The sequence below is a fragment of the Stegastes partitus genome, unplaced genomic scaffold (assembly GCF_000690725.1).
Source record: "Stegastes partitus isolate 25-593 unplaced genomic scaffold, Stegastes_partitus-1.0.2 Scaffold778, whole genome shotgun sequence".
Taxonomy (NCBI): Eukaryota; Metazoa; Chordata; class Actinopteri; family Pomacentridae; genus Stegastes; species Stegastes partitus.
Window position 1 is genome coordinate 279678 of NW_007578509.1, and position 20312 is coordinate 299989.

General features: G+C 43.8%; 1 protein-coding gene across 2 annotated transcripts in view; it reads left to right on the forward strand.

Moving 5' to 3' along the window:
* The first annotated feature begins 2358 nt into the window (after positions 1–2358).
* The window catches only part of LOC103364767 (bcl-2-like protein 11), a 29179-nt gene continuing 11225 nt past the window's right edge, over positions 2359–20312 (forward strand). The window contains exons 1-3 of one of the 2 annotated variants that reach the window (XM_008292015.1): positions 2359–3412; positions 5905–6320; positions 11137–11249. In XM_008292015.1, coding sequence (XP_008290237.1) covers positions 3396–3412; positions 5905–6320; positions 11137–11249 — 546 coding nt within the window. In that variant the 5' untranslated portion in view covers positions 2359–3395. Of the gene's footprint in view, positions 3413–5904; positions 6321–11136; positions 11256–20312 lie in introns of both variants that reach the window. The other variant, XM_008292014.1, reaches the window with a different exon arrangement.

Below are 20312 nucleotides of genomic sequence, written 5' to 3' on the forward strand. Positions count from 1 at the left end.
TTTTAAGCGGTGTATAGATAATGGATGGATGGATCTGTGACGTTGCTCATTATTTGTGTTGTCCAACCTTCATGCTAACATACGCAGCACATACAGACAGCTGCTGTAAACATGACGGCTAACGTAGCGAACATTTCATGTTACGTTCACACGGCGAGCGACAAAGTTAGAAAACAGCCCAACGTGGTGAGCTACACTATCACAGAGTCGCTGGATGGGGTTTAATCACACTGAAAACTGGTCAGAATAAGGTGTTCCTCCATTTTTTTGAACATAACAGGACATTGTGGGAAGAGAGGATGGGAGTAGAAATGGTTAACAACAACACACAAGTGGTTGATGCTCCGTTGTGTCGTTGAGGCGCTAAAAAAATCAGCATGGATTGGTAGTAACAGGTATCAGGTGTCAGTTTGTAGCTTCATATCACCAGTTTCCATTAGAAATGACTTGTAGCCCCCATTGACCAAAGCACTCCAGCATTTCACCTTCCTTCTCTCTGCATCTGCTCAAGACCCATGATCTTCTTCACATTCGACAACCCACTGACAGGAAATTGAGAGTCATGTGACCTCAACACTGTGTCATTATCTCATCTATAGATCTAGCATGATGGCATGCAAGGTGAGAAAAGATAAATGAACTGTACGACGTAGAGCGTGTAAGCGTGAAGCTCTGTGCTGGAGGTGGACTGGGAGGTTGAACGATTCGGGAGAAAACATCCTTTTTGCGATTTTTCTGACAGATACAGCGATTTGATTTGTGATGTAATTTTATTTTTAAGTCAACCTTCGGGTCAGTGCTCATTGTGTAACCGACTGGAACATGTGATGGAGCTTTAACACATGAGATAACATCAGAAGTGTGACTGTTACACAAGGAGGGCAGCATGAATTTATAAAACCACTGGCGTGACGCTCTAAAACCTGCGTCACCCTTCGTGCACTTTGGTAAATGCAGCGTTTTTTTAAAATTGCGATTCATTGTTCAGCCCTAATGCGCTGGCGGATTTACAGACGCGTCTCCAGCTGACTGGTTCGCCGACCAACTGGACAACCTGCGTAGACGTCTACAGTCGCGTCCCCAAAAGCGTCATGAAGTCATGTGCTGGACTCGAAGCAAAATGTTGTGAAACAGTGAATCTGCACTCTGGATTTTAAAGCACCTGTTACATGATTTTAGCTCTATTCATTCAATCAGTGATGCAGATTTAAAGGTTAATGTGCACACACTGCAAAAAAAGAACAAAATCATCTTCACTGAATTACCTCAGTTTGTGTGTCTGTCTTCAGAAACACAGCTCTGGCATTAACAGGGCTGTTGGGATGATTCATAACTGCAGTCGCGTCTCACGTGTTCTACTTTCATGTCAACAGTCATGTTAGAAGTGTAGGCGTCAGTTTCGTCCAAATTGTGAATGTCTCAATATCAAGTGCAGCTTTGTTGGCGTGCGCACGGGGAAGCGCTGGTTAACAGGACGTTTGTGATGCAGTTTCATTTCTTTCTGGTTTTGTTTGTTTTCGAGGTTGGCGTCATATTTGGAAATCAGTTAGTCATTTTAGAAAACCAAACAGATTTATTTTTGATTGCTCGAATCTTTATTTTCATTTTCGGTGCAAGAAATTAATTCAGTTGAACAATTTATTGTGAGTAGAAATGATAGAAAACACAAAGCTTCAATGAGAAAGCAGAGATTTATCAACTTTTTAACGCTTTTTTTTTTTTTTTTAAAGAATCAGCACAAATTGGTGCATGAAAATTTGACTAAACTAAATGCTTTTTTTTTGCACAAAATTTCCTGGATGGTGACCCCCAGACACCCTCCAGTCATATAAAAGAGAATTCATGGTAAGTAAAACTGGCCTGGTCTACATTTTGAAAACATCTGAGCATCTTTGAGCCACTTTTCCAGCCTCTACGCTGCTCAAAATCTGGTGTGAATGAATATGTATTGCAAACACAGACATAGATGCAGGAAGACATCACAGTAATAATTTAAATAAAACAAGACAAACCTTTATTATTAGTCAGTGGGGACATTTTCTAGTACTACAGCAGCATAAAGGGAAAGTTTGCAAACATGTAGGGAACACCAGTAGAAAATAAACGTACAGATTTTTACATGTGTGGATGTTAAGAAGTACATTAGATTTCTGTGGGTGTGGAAACTAACTGTCTTGCACAGATTCTTGTGTATGTAGAAAAAAATATTGCACAGAGTTTTTAAACGTGCAAAATATTCATGATGCGCGGTTACAGCCAGCATTGTGATTGTTTATCATTATTATTATTATATCGTACTTATTTTGTGTGTAATTACCAGCACAATTTTGCACCTTTATGTCTTCTCATAGCAGGATTTGCACACGACTTATTGTTTTGCACATTGTTTCCTCGTCTTGTCTGTCTACTGACGTATCTAACGGTCTCTCTGGACACATGTTTGTGTTGCAGCTTAGGTTGCTCAGAAAGTGGCTGAACAAACACTCGCACAGGAAGAGTACACTGTGAAGATATAAAGCGCAAATTCGCCACATTCAACCGAACAAATGTGACATCCAGGTGAATCCAGGAGTGAATGTGTAGCGCTGCCAGAGGCGGGAGTGTGATGATGTGGGGCTGCTTCAGTGCAAAAAGTACAGATGACATTTATACATGGCATTATGGATGCCTGCGAATATACCAGAATACTGGCTGACAGGAAAATGGCAATGACTCAAAACTTTCCTGAAATCACACAAAACCTGCTCACACTGATGCAAAATCCATCCAAATCCACTCAGAAAACGTTGCACCAAAGTGAAGTACGAACATTTTTCAGTGTGTTCTGGTGGGAGCAGGAGATCTGCAGTTGCTGTCACTGCTTTTCTTTCTGTGATTCTCTTTTTTTTTTAGACACCACACGCTGGAGGAAGCGTTTGATGCAGTCAAGACACCGAGGAAGTCGTGCAGTGCGCCATGTGACTAGCAGAGGGCGCCAGACATCCGTTTATTGAAGTGGTGGGTGGGGTTTGAGTGGAGGCTGGCGGTGGTAAATGAGTGTGAGCTCACATAGAGTTTTCACTAGACCGGCAGGCAGACGAGGAAAGGAAGGGAAGCTGAGCGCAAACAAAAGAGCTGTTTGGAGATTGTTTACGTCCTCCTCTGCAGTTTTCAGCTCGGGGGAGTCGGATTATTTCCACCATCCAGCTTGAGCCACTATTCAGCGTGAACTCTGGGAGGAATTTATCTCCTTAAGGTTTTGCTTTTGGAAGTAAAAAAAAAAAAAGAAAGAAAGAAAAACGAAAAAAAAAAATTGCGCATTTCTGGAACATTTGGATCCTACTGGAACTCGCTTTGACTCATTTCTATTAACCTGTGTCATTTCCCGGAGGACCCGGTGATGTCCTGCCACTGACATGCACCATCCGTCCAGGTGAGTTTTTACGCAGGTGACCGCAAGTGTTTGTGTGTTTTCCAAACAGTTAACTTCACCAAAGTGCAGTTTCGTTGTGCGCGCCCGGCGTGCCAGCTGTCACGCTACACACAGCCGCAGCTCCACAGCGTTTTATGACACTGTTTGTGATAGACAATAAAATAATAACAGCTTTAGAAAAATAAAATTAACAAAAATATGTTTTTTTTTTATTGGAAATGTCACTTTAATTTACATAAAGTTTATTTGTCTTGTAGTAAAACTATCTTAAAACACAAGATAACTGACTTTACGGCGCTGTGTTTTCATGTAATTTATAAAATAAGTGCTTAAAGTGAACATTTTCTGCTCTATGAGGGTTCTCCCGGGTGGGTTCAGTGCGTTTTGCAGCGATCCTCTGACATCGCCGGTTTGGCACAGCTGCGCACCGGCTCGTTTCCATTTATGAAGCTCTTAACCCATAAGTCAGCCGCGCAGATCGCATTTCACCCGGGACAGACACTGAGTTTGGTCTAAATTAAAGTTGCAAGCGCCGGTGCAGGTCGCTTTGTCTCCAGGGATGCAGAGAAGAACCTGCACATGATTTGCTGAACAGTGAGTGTGCAGTTGAACAAACTTTACTGTCTTCCGATCAATGCATATGTAACTATTGTCATCCTAACAGAGCAGAAGAGGTGATTTTGTTCATATATTAGTTATTATTTGACTTGTTTTGATCGAGGTCACTGAGTTCATCTTTGGTTTAATTTCGGTCAATCCCAGTTTATGAGTTGGGCTAAAATTTTAGGATCCATTCCCACTGCTTAACCTGCAGGTTTCCTGTTATTGCCTCTTAAGATAATGCGCATTTCTCAAACTTCAATGGATAATTTTGCTCTTTCATGAGCTGTAAGACTCTGGAGACTAAATCCGAGTAGTTCTTTGCGCCAACCAGGGGGAGGCGCACACTGATCACTCGGTTATGAGGAAGACAGCTACCCATGCAGAGGGCATAATCCAGGAGACGCGCACCTCCTCTGTGACAGCTGCTCAACTATTTTGATATTTTTGTCTTAATAGTAAAGCGAAACCCTGTCGCGTAGTCGAAAATGTCACTTTTTTTTCTTTCTTTCTTTTTTCTAATCTGGTGAGGCTTTTCTGCCCACGGAGACACAGAAACTATAACCTCCCTCTTTGTGCTAATAGGTGACTGCAGACGTGCTGCTGGACGGATTTCTGTAAACATTTAGCGCCGTGACACCTCATCAAATGTTTGGAAGTTTTCGGGCAAGCTCCGGTTTTCTTTCCTTCCCCCTTTTCCTCGTCTGCTTTTTCCCTCTTGGAGAGTTGGCGTGTCGGTGCCATTTCTCGGTGCAACCTCCACTTGTATCTCTCCTCCTGGCGCTCGGATCTGCACCGAAACCCCGCAGGGGAAGTTTAAACGTTCATGTGGCCAGAGGACGGTCGTCGCGTCCACTTGAAGCGCACTTCTTGTCGCCGTTCCTCCGTGCGTAAAAAATGCGTAAAAAGCGAAATGATGAAGATTTACATCACAGGTGTGTAACGCTGTGTTTGCCTGTAAATGGAGACGAGGTAATGAAAACCAGTTGGTTACAGTTTTAGGTTATTTCGGCACATAAGTAGGTCATTGCCACTGGGAATCTGTGCGCAGTGGAGGCTGCAGTGGAGCCTGGACAAACAGGAAGCGCTGCTACAGAAAATCATTTTAATGATTCCCTGTTGTGAGAATGTCACATTTACAGACAGAGTTTTGGTGATTAAAACCAAAACTATCACATATTTGTGTTCTCTGTGCAAATCATTTAAAATACAGCAACTTCACAAAAGTAACGTTTTACTGCATTTAACAAATTCCTCGTTAAATGTCAATAAGGGAGAATATTAGATCAGCCCGAGACACCGCCTGAGTTGATTTAACTCCAAAAATTAGATTTCCAGTCTGACTGATCTGGTTAGACGGATTTCTTTCAGGCTGTTTGTCTGTGACGCAGTTGAAGTTACTCCAGCCGCTTCCTTTATGCCGGATTATGTTTTTCCCGAAAGTCAAACAAAGATCTGCTTCACTCAGCAATTTCTGTCAAACAATGGACACCGGGTGGCCAGTTTGGACAGGAAACCCGGGCTGCCGCCTGGACAGGAACACATTCAGTACACATAGACTTACTCAAACTCTCGCTTCTCAGCACCCAGCTGTTGTCTGGGTGGCAAGTATAGAGAATATGGTAAGTTCTCAGAAACGCCGGTAATCGGTGAAGCTGTATTTGTTTTTTTAAGTTGCTGAGTCGCTGAGTTTGTGTAAAGTTGTTCAGGTTGAAATTACAGAAATCCAGCCGTTCTAAAGGAAATTTGGAACCTACAAAGTCCGGTCCTGACGCAGCGGCGCGCTGCTTCACCCGCGGCTCCAGATGCAGCAGAGACTCGGTGAGGCTGTGTTCTGTTTGGACACAGTGATGAGAGTCCAGGCTCACGGTGCCGCTCTGTTCACCCAACAGACCGCCAAATCCGTCCAATGGCTCGACCGCAGTAGCAGCGACAGAGGGAAGCGGAGCGGATCCAGAACCCGCCGGTGCCGCTGGAGCCTCGGCGCAAAAGTCCCGTTCGAACGAGGAGCGGAGCGTCGGGCAGCGCAGCTCCGCCGGAGGAGAGCCGGACTCACCGCCGTGGTGCCCGGCCAGCCTAGGCGTGTTTCAGACCAGGTCGATATTTCACCTCCCTCGCCGCTCCTCCAGTGGATATTTCTCCGCCGACGGTGCCGACTCGGTGCCGAGCTCTCCGCTCTTCCTGAAGCGACTGACGGCTGACAAAGCCACGCAGACTCGGAGCCCCAGCGGCCAGGTGATCGAACACGCCATGGGGCGCATGGCTGACGAGGCGCACGGCGGAGGACCGGGGACGCAGCAGCAGCACGGTGAGCTCAGGCACTCTGTACGCAGCTCAGTAGGAGCAGGTTGAGTCACAACGAGCTCCGACCAGTGTTGGAGAAACAGCTGCGGATAAACTCATATACAAGAGATGCGTTTTATGAAAAGAAAGTCGGCTGCACGTTAAATCTCTGCATGTAAGAAACCACGTAGACCTCTGAGATCCTCCAATGAGCCCTGAAATAATTCTCCCGCTGTCCATTTCTGTCCCTCCAAATCAGTGTTAATGCAGCAATAAAGGGCACACGAACGTCCAGCTGTTCCACACATGAACGCGCACCCTGATACTGTAACACTGATGTGTGTGTGTGTGTGTGTGTGTGAAAGTTGGCCTGACTCAGCCAATACAAGCCACTCTGGATGTTTTCACTGTGCGTTTGGCTGCTGCTGCTGCTGCTGCTGCTGTGTCTGTGTGGGTGTGCAGCAAAATATGAAACCAGATATGAGCCCATCACAAGCTCCCTGAAGCTTCCTTTATCAAAGACGGAGGGGTTTGGGCGGGTGGTGGTGCTGAGTGCTAACAATCAGTTAAAAAAAAAGAAAAAACACACCCGGGATGTTTTTTTTTTTTTGCTGTTGTTGTTTTTCTTGCTCTACTCTCCTTTTCTCTCACGAGATCTTACTCATGAGGGACGGTCTTGCTGTATTCTGTCAGATGAGTAACACGGTCGAGTATTTGTTTTCACATTCTGCCTTTTTGACTCTGTTGGCCCTTGAAGGGAAATCCAGAGACTTCAGGCACAAACATGCAGATGTAGAAACGCACTCAGGAGTCAGCAGCGCTGCCAAATCCTCCTCTGATGATTCCCATGTTTTCATTCCAACATAGTCGTAGTACTACTCTGCTTCCTATTGAGTCACGTCTACTTCCTTTGAGCGCGTAAAACCCTCCCAAAGTCCACGGGGGTAAACTTCAAACACACTCTGACATGTTCATTACCTGTTGGTCATACATCTGTGGAGACTGTTTGTATAAAAGAAGTGAAACCTTGACTAATCAAACATACATTCACATTAGTTTTAACCATACTTCCTGATCTGTCATTGTCATTTATCCACATTTTATTGTGTTGAGCTGCACTCGGAGGATTTATTCGACGTGCTGATGTTGGATTGTTGCCGTGGATTTACAGCTTTAAAGGAATCCTGCTGAGTCGGTTACAGGAAGGAGGACGGGGCTTGACTTATGGCTAAACGGACCACGTGACTTCACACCGAGAGGGCTTCACTTTACGATCGCCTCACTAAGTACTCCTCAGTTATGTCCTCCTCTCATCAATCAGCATTTAACAACCACTGAACAAGCTGACAAAGTGAGAAACATCGGTGCTGAAATGTATGGTTGAAATATTTGAAGAAGTCGAAATATTTGTGAATGTTGGACATTCTGACAAAGTGACGCCATTTAGTTAAAATTTACGGTTCACAGTCGCCATTTTCTGTCATTTTCAGTCACTGTTAACTTTTATTTCCGTTACAAAACTACTTGGCTAAGACCTCGTCCACACGTAGCAGGTTTTTTTAAAACCGGATCTCCTCCACCCTCCGTCTAGAACAAAACTAACGTACACACCACCTCGTTTTTAGAAGAATTCATCCACACCTAACCGCATCAGTGCGTTGTTAATAACTCCGACGACAGGAGCGACGACCAGGACGTACGGAGATTGTCACGCCATTCCTCCTGGAGCACGATTTCTGTCTCAAAGTTCTCCCACCGGCTGGTAGTGCGTCCCGGTTCTGACCCAAAACCGGCGTCGGTATCTCTGATGGAGAACATGCCTTGGACGTGGAATGGCGAGGTGGCGGAACATAACCGTCCCTAACGCCGTCCTTCGGCTGTGTTCCTGTAGCTGGAGCGGTATCTGGGTCTGGACCAGAGACGACACAGGTCTGAGGGCGTCCACGCTGTTTCTGAATGTAAACACAGGTCACGTATGTGATGTAATGAACAGATTTTGTCGCAGGCGGTGACGTTTCGAAACCTATAACCCTGGTTGTTGACGTCCACGTGCAGACGCATAAACAGCGGATTCGCAGATCTTCACTTTGGTTTTTGAAAGAATCGTTTTTAACACCGTAAATCTGCGTTTTCATGTGGATGACAGGCCGAAGTGTAGAAACATATCTTGTGAGATTCCCCGCTACGTGTGGACGAAGCCTGAACCAAAAAAAAATCAGAGGGTTTGAACTTACTACCAAACTGTCTGCTGGAGTTTCGTCAGTTCTCACAGCCTGAATCCTATTTTTACTTCTGTACAAAACACACAAGTCTATCACCTCCAGCAGCAGTGATCTAAAAACACAGTTCCCGCCGTAGGGCTTGTTTACATCAGCACGACTTTACAAAGAAGACTCCTGCTTTCAAACGCGATGCTGTCGGCGGCGGCTCAAGTTGGTTGGCGATAAACAGAACTGCGCCGGAGACGGAAATTTAGCACAAAAAAAAAAAAAACAACAACTAAATTTCCTCACAGTGCTGCTGCTCCGGATTACAAACGTATCCATGGCGTAGCGATACAGCTCCCTCATCCTGATAAGACTTTGTTTATCTCCGATTCTCCAAAGCGAGCAGGTGCAGAAACACACATTACGCTGAATCCGTGCGGTTCCGTATAAATCCTGCCCTTCCTGTTAACACCCCGGCTTTAACCACAAGCATATGTGTGCCTGCTATTTGTTTCTAAAGATAGCGGAGTTTTGTGAGTAAATAAAATCTCCGGAGGCTGAAATAAAACTTCCGTTAACCTCGGCTCTGGATGCACGGCTCGGCTTCTTCATAATAGCAGTGATTAGTTTCGCTGATTGCCTTGTGTCTGCTTTTATGCTCTCCCACTGCAGCCAGACAGACAAGATAGCAGTCATAACAGACCAGCGCTCGCACATGTGTGTGCATGTCATTCATTAAGTACGCCAATCAAAACGGGGCCTGGATGTGTGTGTTTTAGCAGTCAAAATAGGCCTGCAGGTCTTTTGTACGACGCAGACAGAAGCTCTTTGCATCTCAATCAGTCGGCTACATTCGCCAGATAAACACCACGCAGCATGTAATTCATCGTCCTCGACTCACAAAACGTCTCGCTTATCAAGATTTCTTGCCTGTTTGTGTGTCAGATGGCGAGATAGAGCGCTTAAGGAGGATCGCTTTATCGTCTTGTTGTTGTCGCTCAGCAGGAAGATCGCCCTCGCAGCACGGTTTCGGACAGGAACGGTCCGCTTGGATGCTTTTTTGTTTTTTTTTTGTCTTACACATGGTTTAATTGTAACGCAACCTCGGGGCTGCTTGCACAAAGATAGACTTAGCCCGAGGCTTTGATCTAACAAATAAACTTTTTAGATGGAAATCCAAGTCGGTGAGCTGCACAAGCGACTCAGTGTCCTCAGCTGGAGCGAATCATTTTGTATTCCGGGTTAAATTCAGACTCTTTTGATCCATTTTCCTCTAAATCCTTCTTTTATTGGCTTGCCTCTGAGCATTAGCCAAACCCATTATTAGCAGGTTGCCGTCCTGGTTTGTGAGAGCTTTCTTGGTGCAGTTACAACTGTATCGAGATGATCATGTTGTTGTTGTTGTTGTTGTTGTTGTTGGTTACTGTGGTTTCAGATAATCAGGGTATGAGACAGCATTCAAACATCTCCAGTGTCTCCTGGAAGCAGCTCGGCCTTCAAACAGATCACTGAATAAAGAAAATATTGTTTTAAACAGCAAGTAAGCTGGTTTTGTTTTGTCAGGAATCAGTTTGGATTTGCAGTAAGTTGATGAGGAAACCGGAGATATCTTCACTCGCTTGGACAAATTGGGCCATTTATTCACACAGGCGCCGCTTAAAAACAGCATGTTCAGCATTTTCAAACACCCTAGCGTAGCACATGGCGATTTGCGTCACGAGCAACGCCGCCGCCGCCGTGCCCGTATCTGTCATCAGCGAGGCGTTGGTGCAGCTCGATGGATTGATTTGTGAATCGGTCGCTTCGAATATTGGAGGATGTGAGAAATATTAAGTCTGGGTTTCATAACGGCGTGCATGAGTCATAAGCGGAGATCGGTAAGAGGTCAGAGTCTTTCATAGTCATACTGTAGTTCAGACTGAAAATGTAACAGATCAACCACGAAAACACACACACATGAACACACACACACACACACACACCACCCGGTCAGCTGATGGAGTCAACGCTGTGAAATTCATCATGTTTCTAAACTGTGAATTCGCTGCACGTTACTGGTGGTGAACATAAAACTACAACCATGACTTCTGGGGATTTTATCGTCGTGAGCATCTTCTGCAACATCAGACAATCTGAACCGGGTCAGATCTAAACCCAGCACCTGCTTTCTGGATCACACTGTTATCGAATTTCCTCAAAACGCTCCTGCTCATAGGTTTTTATAACTCCCTCCGTGGTGGAGCTCAACACGTACGTCACATGTTCAGTTCAGCGCACAGGAGCTCAGTTTGGCTCGTGGAAGACGTTCCAGTGAATGAGCCTCACAGTGAAGCTCGTCTGTCGTTTCTAATATCTTTGTTCTGAGGTTTCACTGCGTTTTCAAGTCTAAACCCCCGACCACACAGAAAGATGCAGATCCTGTTTGATTACATAGATGAACGTACGGCTTGCCTCAGTGGAGAATCTCTAAACTCTAAAAGAACGGGTGAAATGTCCTTTCCACTGTGTTTGTCACTCTCAGAGCTGAGTTGGCACGTGAAGGGCGCCGATGCTCGAACCGGCCGACCCGTTCTGCCGCCTGAATCGTGGTTCTGATGTGAAGTAACGCATGCTTTTGTGACCTTTCTGTTGCAGGACACTCGCTCAACCCCTCTAGCACTCGGCGGCGAAACGCAGGGGTCATGCAGGCAGAGGCAGTAGGACGAGCGCTCCGACGAATTGGAGATGACTACGATAGGATTCTCATGGTACGGGTAAGAGACGGCCAGTGTTTGTGTGTCTGTGTGTCGGAGGAGGGATGTGGGCATCGACAGCAACCGCCAGCAGATACGTTCGTACAGATGTTGACCAAAGTCCTGAAAACTGCAGTAGAGCAGCTGTTTTGTCAAATCCTGCTTTATTTTATCTTTTTTTTTATTATGGTGGGTTATCTTAGCTCATCCAATGTGAAGCCCCACGTGGAAACAGGCGGCGTGAAATGACCCCACTGAGAGACCTTCCATTGGTTCGACATGGAGCTGACGTCTAAATGTTACGCAACCAAGTTAAAGCTATAATTAGGTTACATTTGGTTTAGTGGTGGTGAGTTTAGTCGACATCTAGATCAAACTCACTGGTTGTTTCAGTGTCATTTTAAATTATACGGTGAAAATTCTAACGTATATGCATTTGAAGAAAGTCTTAGACGAGGAAGCAATACGACAAACTGGATCGACGTGGGACTGAACCCACTGCTTTGACGTTGAGTTCAAAGAAGACACCGAAGACTTATATTGCACAGAAAGGGCCGAGGGATGAACAATTTGTGGGCGGCAGTTCTCCATCTTAGATAAATACAGTTGTTGGATTCAATCCAACAATTTAATTCAAAAATTAATCCATAACACAAAAAGGCTATTAAAGGTGGAAATGTTAAGACAAATAAATAAAACAATAAAATAATAAAAACAATTATTATTATTATTATTATTTTATTTTTAACTGTTATATATTTTTATTTTTAATGATTGTTTTTTTAATTGTAATTTTTTAATTATTTATTTTATTTTATTTTTTAATTTTTTTAAATTTAACTTTTCATTTATTAATTTATTTTTTCATTTTTATTTTTTTAATAATGTCGCCTTAAAAGCAAAGGCACAGCAACATTCCTACTGCACACATTTTTCTGCACATATTTATTTTAAAGCAACATAAAAAATAAAAAAAATAATTAATAATAAATAAATAGTATTTTTTTTATTAAAAATTACAAAAATAGAAAAATTATTATTATTATTATTATTAATAATAATAATAATAATAATAATAATAATAAAATAAATAATTATTTTTTAAAAAATTGTTAAATTTAGTTGTCTTTATATTTCTACTTTTATTAGCCTTTTCTTTGTGGATTCATTTTCAATAATACTGCTTTATGTTTCCACATTATATATTTTTTCTTTTTCTTTTTATTTCCACTTTTATTTTATAACTCTTTCATTGATTTATTTTTGTAATTTGGCACTCTCCCTCCTCCGTAGACATATAACTGTAATAAGGAATTAAACTACTTGGGTAGAAGTGGTCTAAATGAAAACTGTGGGACAATAAGTTCAGTGTGGAAAGAAGAACAAAAGCAGAGGCAGGACTCTGAAGCGACGTCGTGGGTGATCTGAGGAAGCGTGTGACCAGCTGGTAGCTTCTGCTGAGCTCGGGGTGAGAAAAATAAAATGACCTTTGATCAGGAAACGAAGTCTGTAGCTGCAGAAAATCCTGATGCCACAATAACCACTGCTGTTAAAACAACAACAACAACAACAAAACAACCGTACAACACAACAAAAAAAAAAAACCTCAACAGTTTGGGGGCAGATGGGGGTAAAAGCCGCTTTTCTCTGCACAGCTCTGAGCCAATTTCCAGCAGTGGAAAAGAAACAAAAACAAAAGTTAGCGGTACAAATTGGGTGTTTTAAATGTGGTGAGAGCCACAGAAGCTCATTTTAAAGATGACGGTTGTTTGCTGAGCCTCGGCGGCAGCAGTTTACCTGCTCAGCTCTCAGACTAACGGTGCACACGGAGGTTTTTGCAGACTCTGAAATCGCGTGAAAGCTGCGTGAAAAGGGGAGTTTCACACCCAAATTGATTATTATGTGCGTTTGAAGTTGGCGTGCACTCGAGAAACTACAGTATTTTGGATGATGGATGAGTCCTCCGGCTCAGCTCTCTGACTGCAGCGTGAACGTACAGATGATGACAGACGATCACGCTATCGTCAGGCGTCTAAATCCTCTGAATGGTGCAGCCGTAAAGTTGTGTAGCTGCAATAAGACTTAATTTCCTCTTGGCTTCTGTCTCTTTGGCAACATTTCTGCATGTTGCATCATCCCGGTTTTATTTACTCCTCTATCAAAGAGCTGAGTGGAGCTCTGGGACGACGGCAGAGGAAGCGGGGAGAAAATGGGTGCTAGTTTGAATTGGCTTTAATCTCATCAGAGAAACGGGTTAAGAAATGAAAGTGAAGAAAACGCATGACAGGACTATTATATCCCTGTGAAGAGCTTAAAACGCTCCCTGGGTGTCAAAAGCTTAACAGCTATAAAGCTACACGTCTCCGCTGGAGCAGTTTAATACATCAGAAGTCTGCTTCTCCCTCTGCGTTTAATGCTCGGGTTATTTATGAGCAGCAAACAGGAACAGAGTTAACCCTCGCTGCCTTCTTGCCTCTGCAGCTTTTCCAAACCAACACAAACTTGGCTGCAAAACCCTTAAAATCTTAAATGCACGAGTGTTTTTCAAACACCTCTGATCTCCAGTAGCACTCACACAATGCAGATTAAACCATGTAATAACATCATATTGCATGTTTATCATTCCAAATCATTTTTTTTTTTTACCATTCATTAATATTTCTCAGCATAGACGATCACATTTCATATTTATTTCGCCGTATCTTGCACACAACCTTCTGTAACTTTTGATAAATGGACATCTCAACTCCAACTGATCACATTAATAGTAGCCACTTGCATCTTTTTGTTGAAGCTGAAGCTCTTGCATTTTTTGGAAATCGTGGAACTACTTTTCTTTCCTCCAGTCATCGCCAATGAAGACCAAAGTTCTTTCAAGGATCTTTTTGCTTCCCAAGTTCACAACTTATCCCGGAAGACTAGAAAGAACTGGAAGGTAATAATCATCCCGTTTCCGTGAAGGCAGTTCAAAGGTTGGTCAGTGGCTAATCGATTGCCACAGAGCTGGATCTCAGCCAGGAGCAGCGTCATAGATCCCTTCGCTTGTCTAGAACCAAGAAAAGCCAACATCTGGTGCTCGAACACCAACTTCTGTTTCCTGCAACGCTGACTGCCAATATAGAAATATCAGACAGCAGGGAAAATAAGTTGAGTAATGACCTCCGTGGTTTTCAAGTAGTGGTCCACGGGAAAGAGAAACTATCTCTCTCACTGTGGTTTTCAACAGACATTCACGATAAACTGGAGCAAGCTACGATAATGAAACCAGTGTTGGACCAGACGAATACAGTGACTGTCGTCTGTGGTGTTGTTAGGAGGTTCCAAGTTGAACTAACCAGCTCTAGCACCAGCCCAAAACCAGTTCGCAGAGATGAAAATATGGTAATTATCAGTCAACTTCTGTAGGATTAACCAATTGAACGGTATCTTGACTTCATTTCCATTCAGAGCTCGTGTTGTCGGAGGCAGCTTTACTACAGTTTTGCTTTTGAATCATACATGACACTAAAAACAATCATCATCAGTGGCCCCAGGCATCATCATTTTTACAGCTGATGTCACATAAAAAAAAAAAAATGCAGCTCTGCACTAAACCTGTAACTCAGGTGCTGCATTGCTCATGTGACTGGTAATGAGGTAATAAAAGCCAGCCTCATGACGTCAAACTGGGGGGAAAAAAAACGTGACCTGTTATCATTTGCATGCAGCATACTGTGAAAAAAAACAGTGAGGAATCGTTTGAGGAATAGCAGGGACTTCAGTGTTTAACTAAACAGCACGACAGCCATCTTTATCAGTTTCTACATACATCACATACGTTGTCATCGCACCAAGCAAGATGCAGGAATCAGTAGCTCAACAGATAACACCGTTGCCGCTCGGCACACTGACGTCAGGAAGAATTTGATTTACTCCACATGTGAAAGATCCCGCGAGCTGGGATTCGGTACAGGGTGAGTGTCATGCAAGGCTTTGGCACCGACGCCTGTGATTCAAGCTGCAGAGGAAAACAGTGGGAGTCCGGATAAATGTGAGAACGAAATGAGTTAAGGCTGTGACTCTACAGCTAGTCACACAACAGGGGGACGGCGTACAGAGAAAGAGAAACAGAAGTGTGTGTGTGTGTGTGTGTGTGTGTGTGTGTGTCATTGAAGTGGGTTGCTGCTGTAGAACAATGAGGAGGCAGAGAAAAGAGGAACGTGGAGCCATGTTCCCTGTTCTGTTGGCAGGTGATGCCGCTCTGTGGACATGAGCACATGCTTGGTTACGCATGATTTCAGAACCGCAGAAACAAGACGTTTTTTTTTCATCTTCAAAGTGTAAGAAAAACGTTTCTCTTGGAGGTAACATGAACCAGAACATTCGGTTTGGTGCAGTTCTGCTAGAAATGCAAAGATGATTGAATAAACTAATGACTGGATGTAAGTATGTAAGTGTAACCATGATGGCACAAAGTGGCAAAAACACTTGGACACCTCTAGGGCTGGTCCGAATAGCAATTTCTGTTCTCCAGATTTTCGGCTCCCACTAATGACGAATGTCCCGAACATTTGGGGGTGCTACAAGGTGGTGGTAGGTGGGTATTTGTTCTGATGGGGGATGGGGGATGGGGGATGGGGGGTGCGACAACGGGCCACTAAGACCAGTTTAGGTTAGCGGTCACGGCACCGTTTCCGCGGGAATATTCGGAGATCAAAATTGATATCCTGATTCCAGCACAGCCAACAAATAGACGGCTAGTCGGGTCCAGCCCTCGACACCTCAGACATGCATGCTTAATGATAGCACAAGAGAGTCGATCAGTTTGAATGTGGGAGAACCAAAAATGTAGGAAGGTGTTCATATACAACTAAGACAAACATTTCTGGACAGAGGATCTTGCATCCTTAATTCTGATTAAATCCTTACATAGCAGCCTGTGAACCAAACCTCCGTCCTCCACTGTAGTGTTTCCTCCAGTACGTTGAAGATTAAGTGTCGAGGCAACTCAACCGTTCATGTCCAACCTACGCACACCACCAAGCATCCGGCTATAACCGCCGCCCCAGCGCCTGACTCCAGGCGTGAGCGATAGTGTCTCTAATCCACGATCAGAGTTTTTCACTAGAGTCATCGCGACTCATTTGTCTGGTCTGGTCCCAGACGCTGCGTCTTCCAGTTGGACCTGGACAGTTAGAGATCTGACATGAAGTTTCACAGGAAATTTTAAAAGGTTCCCTGCAAAGCCTGTCATCAACCAGCCCGAGCAGCACAGACGAGTCATATTCGGCTCAGCTATACTAGACAGGCGTGGACTTGAAGTGATTCAGGCACGTGGTTTTCATGGCAGTGTCATCCTTCATGCATACTTCTACTGTGGAGTATTTTTTTTCCTTGAACTTGCATTATTTTAAATATATTTTAGGGTGTCATGATTCAACAATCACTGGCATTGCTGTGAGTCATTGCATCTGGTCTGGACCCACACACCGTGGGGAGATGACGTCGTCCAACTCGACGCAGAGAGTTTAGAGATCTGAGAGGAAGTTGAGGGAGTTTCAGAGGAAATTTGAAGAAGTCCATTGCAATAAATCTTCCGCTGTCATTAAACAGGCTTAGCAGGGCAGATGATTCATATCCAGGTCAGCTGGTGGTATTTGGGGAGATTCAGGGGTATGGTTTTCACAAAATGATGATATGCCATTATTTTAGTAAACCATTGGCTCTTCATTGTTGAGGTAGATGTTGCAGCTATAACATGGAGGACTAGTAAAACTAAAGAGTGTTTTTTTCTCCGACATTCAGAGTTTACGGTGATTCAAAGAGGGAAAAATGCAGATTTTTGAACTGATTTGGAAAAAGAAAATAGTTTTCTTTCTGTCAACAAAAAAACATTTGATGTTCTGCCATTAAATTTAGGAGAGACATTCATGGTCCACAGAGGATGAATCCAACTGACTTTGGTGGTTGCCTGACTTTTTCTTTAGTGCCACCAGCAGGTCAAAGTTATAGAGGGAAACATCTTACCATCTGTTCAATGGTTTGGCACAACATTTGGTGCATTCATAGTTCCCAGATGATACGTCATTATCTGGGTGAACCATTGGCTACATTGGCATGGCATTTGGTGCACAGTTTCATGATGCCCAGAGGATGAATCCAACTGACTTTGGTGGTTGCTTGACTTCTCTTCCAGCACCACCAGCACATTTTTGTATTTTGCTGAAATGTCTGAACAGCTTTTGAAGACATTGGCATGATATTTGGTACACAAATTCATAGTACCCAGAGGATGACTCCTAATAGTGAACCCTTGACTTTTTCTTTACTGCCACCAGCAGGTCAAAATTATAGAGGGAAACGTCTGAACATCTGTTCGATGGTTTGGCACATTTGGTGCATTCATAGTTCCCAGATGATACGTCATTATCTAGGTGAACCATTGGCTACATTGGCGTGAAACTTGGTGGACAGTTTCATGGTACTCAGAGGATGTATCGCAAAGACCACAGTGAACCCTTGACTGTTCCTTTAGCACCACCAATCAACAGATCAAAGGTTTCATTTATCTGTTAAAACAGGTAAACATCTGCTTGATGCATTCATGGTTCCCCAGAGGATATACCATTATTTGGATGATCCATTGATTTATTTATTTTTTTTAAATCTGGAGGTGGACATTTAGTTTAGAATAAAGTTCCCCAAAAGCAATCCAATGGATAACTTTGGTCGTTTCAGCGCCACCATCAGGTCAAAAGCTAGAAATCACTGATCTGATGGAATCTGGAGGACTTTGAAGAAGCTATGGGGTTAATTTATAATACCATGAGCATATTTTCTATCCCCAAAGAGGCGCAGCTAGAGAGGGAGGGCAAACGTTAACCCAAACAGATAATTGTCTCCCTAAATAAGTCAATAAAATCCTCCTGATGAGATTGTTTTATAAGGGCCGTAACAATCCAGCCCTAAAGTTGCTACTTTATGGGGGATCAGGCTCCAGAATGACTCACATTATTCACATTATTTACGTCCTATTATTACCGCCTAGTCGTTATATTACTGTCGAACGCGGAGCTGGCAGCGCGTCGCTACTGTTGACAGAAGAGCTTTATTCAGCCCCGTCGCCTGAAGGGCCGCGAGGCAGAGCGGCACCACCGCAGGCTTTACAATGGCTCACATCGTCTGAGAACTCTGACACAAACACAGGTGTTTCCTCTCGCTTGGCTTCACTTTATTGCCTGAGAAGTAAAATACTCTTACACACAAGCCATACAGTGGAGATTAATTATTTGCTTGGACAACATGTACGCCGGTGTGTAATCTCCAGTGCAATAAAGAGTAATTATTTGTTTTTCAGTAGTCTTTCGCTCTCCTCTGCCGTCGTTTATCCCGGCCTCTCTCTCTCTCTCTCCTCGTCTGTCTCTCCCCCAGTTAAACATTTACACAATGTGTGCGTGATTATGTGTGTGTTTGTTTTCAGACATCTGTGAACGTGCTCAGTTTGGTGTTCGTGCCCATTTGTGTGTGTGTGTGTGTGTGTGTGTGTGTGGCAGCCGAGTGTCCGTGACAGTGTAGATTCATTATGGCCCAAACCTGTGGTTAAACAACTCTCAGGGAGCAAAGCACAAGGTCTAATTATGCTGCCAAAACACACACACACACACTCAAACGCCAGCACACACTCTGTCATCTTTCAGTCAGAGGTAAAGCCCTTTGTCCTGGAGACAGAAATAACTCAGAGGAACACTGTGGACCAGTCGGGTGTCGCTGCTTGGATCTTTGTTTGTGTACGTTCGAGTGTCACCCCATCTGACTGCGTTTCCATCAGTGGAATCCACAGCTACAGTAAACACTGATTTGTTTCCAGCCTGCTCGCTGGAGGATTGTTTTGTCGGGTGCTTGTCCTGGATTACAGGATCTGATCACCATTAAAGCGCACATTTCTGCTGTCAATTACTGCAGCAGAGGGAACTTTGATGTCTTGTTTAAAGACACGAGGGCAGCGTTCACAGAGCGAGGGAAGTTATTTCAGCTCCAGATACCTTTTTTGTTCCTTTCTGAGAGCTGCACGCGCTCTGCTTTGCTGACAAACAGAGAACGCCGTGCAGTATTTTCAGTTTCAGTGGTTTAGCCGAGAAACACTAGAATTCCTGAGTCATAATATGAACTTTTGTAATGAACTAAGACCAAGTCGTGACCAAGCCTGACAGGGGTCGAGACATGACACACTTAGATGAAATGAGGATCATGCAAACCGCTGCGCTGCACCACTGAAACTAGCATCCTGAAATAAAAGGTTTACATTCACGTGCATACACTAGATCTCTTTCGGTGAGAGATTTCTGAATAGTCTTTGCAGAGACAGATTGGGAATTACTTACACTTAGCTTACTGTTTTGTTTCTGGGGTTTTTTTTTGCAGATGAGCGCTTTGTGGTTAAGCAGCGAGTTTTTTTTTTTTTATTACAGCGGCTAAAGTGCCCTTCCACACAGCTACAGCTTCTTCTCCTGTATGTCTGCTTTCAGTTTCTGGGCGTAAAGGAGGATAACAAGCATGAAAAGTGGCACAAATTAGAAATTAGAAATCTAAATTTGCATCTGAACACAACTGAGATGCTAACAAGTAAACCAGACTGGTCATGCAGCTGCTGCCTTTGCAGATGTGGACTTGAAATGCAGTCGATTCCGAGACCAAAACCGATCTCTACAACGCTACCGATGAGGCTGTCGACGTGCATGAGAACAAAGCACGTTTCATGCATCGGATGGTGACTTTTCGTGACTGAGAACTCTTATTTGGTGCAGCCGTACGGCTCCGTCCCGTTTACAACATGATGCTCACAAATGCAGTGTGAGAACCGAGAGTTTAGATGATTTCAAGTGGACATTCAGCAGAGCGTAATTACACCTTTTACTAGAATGGACACACCAACAGCTGCGTCTTGTGCCAGAACCAAACACAGAGCAGACAGGAGGTTGCCGGAGTTTTATTTCAGTCCCCGCTTGGACAGAAGTGATCGAAGCAGTGAGAGGAGATAATAACAGTGACGAAGAGAGGTCCACAACATCAATAATGCAGCTTCTGTGTGTGTGTGTGTGT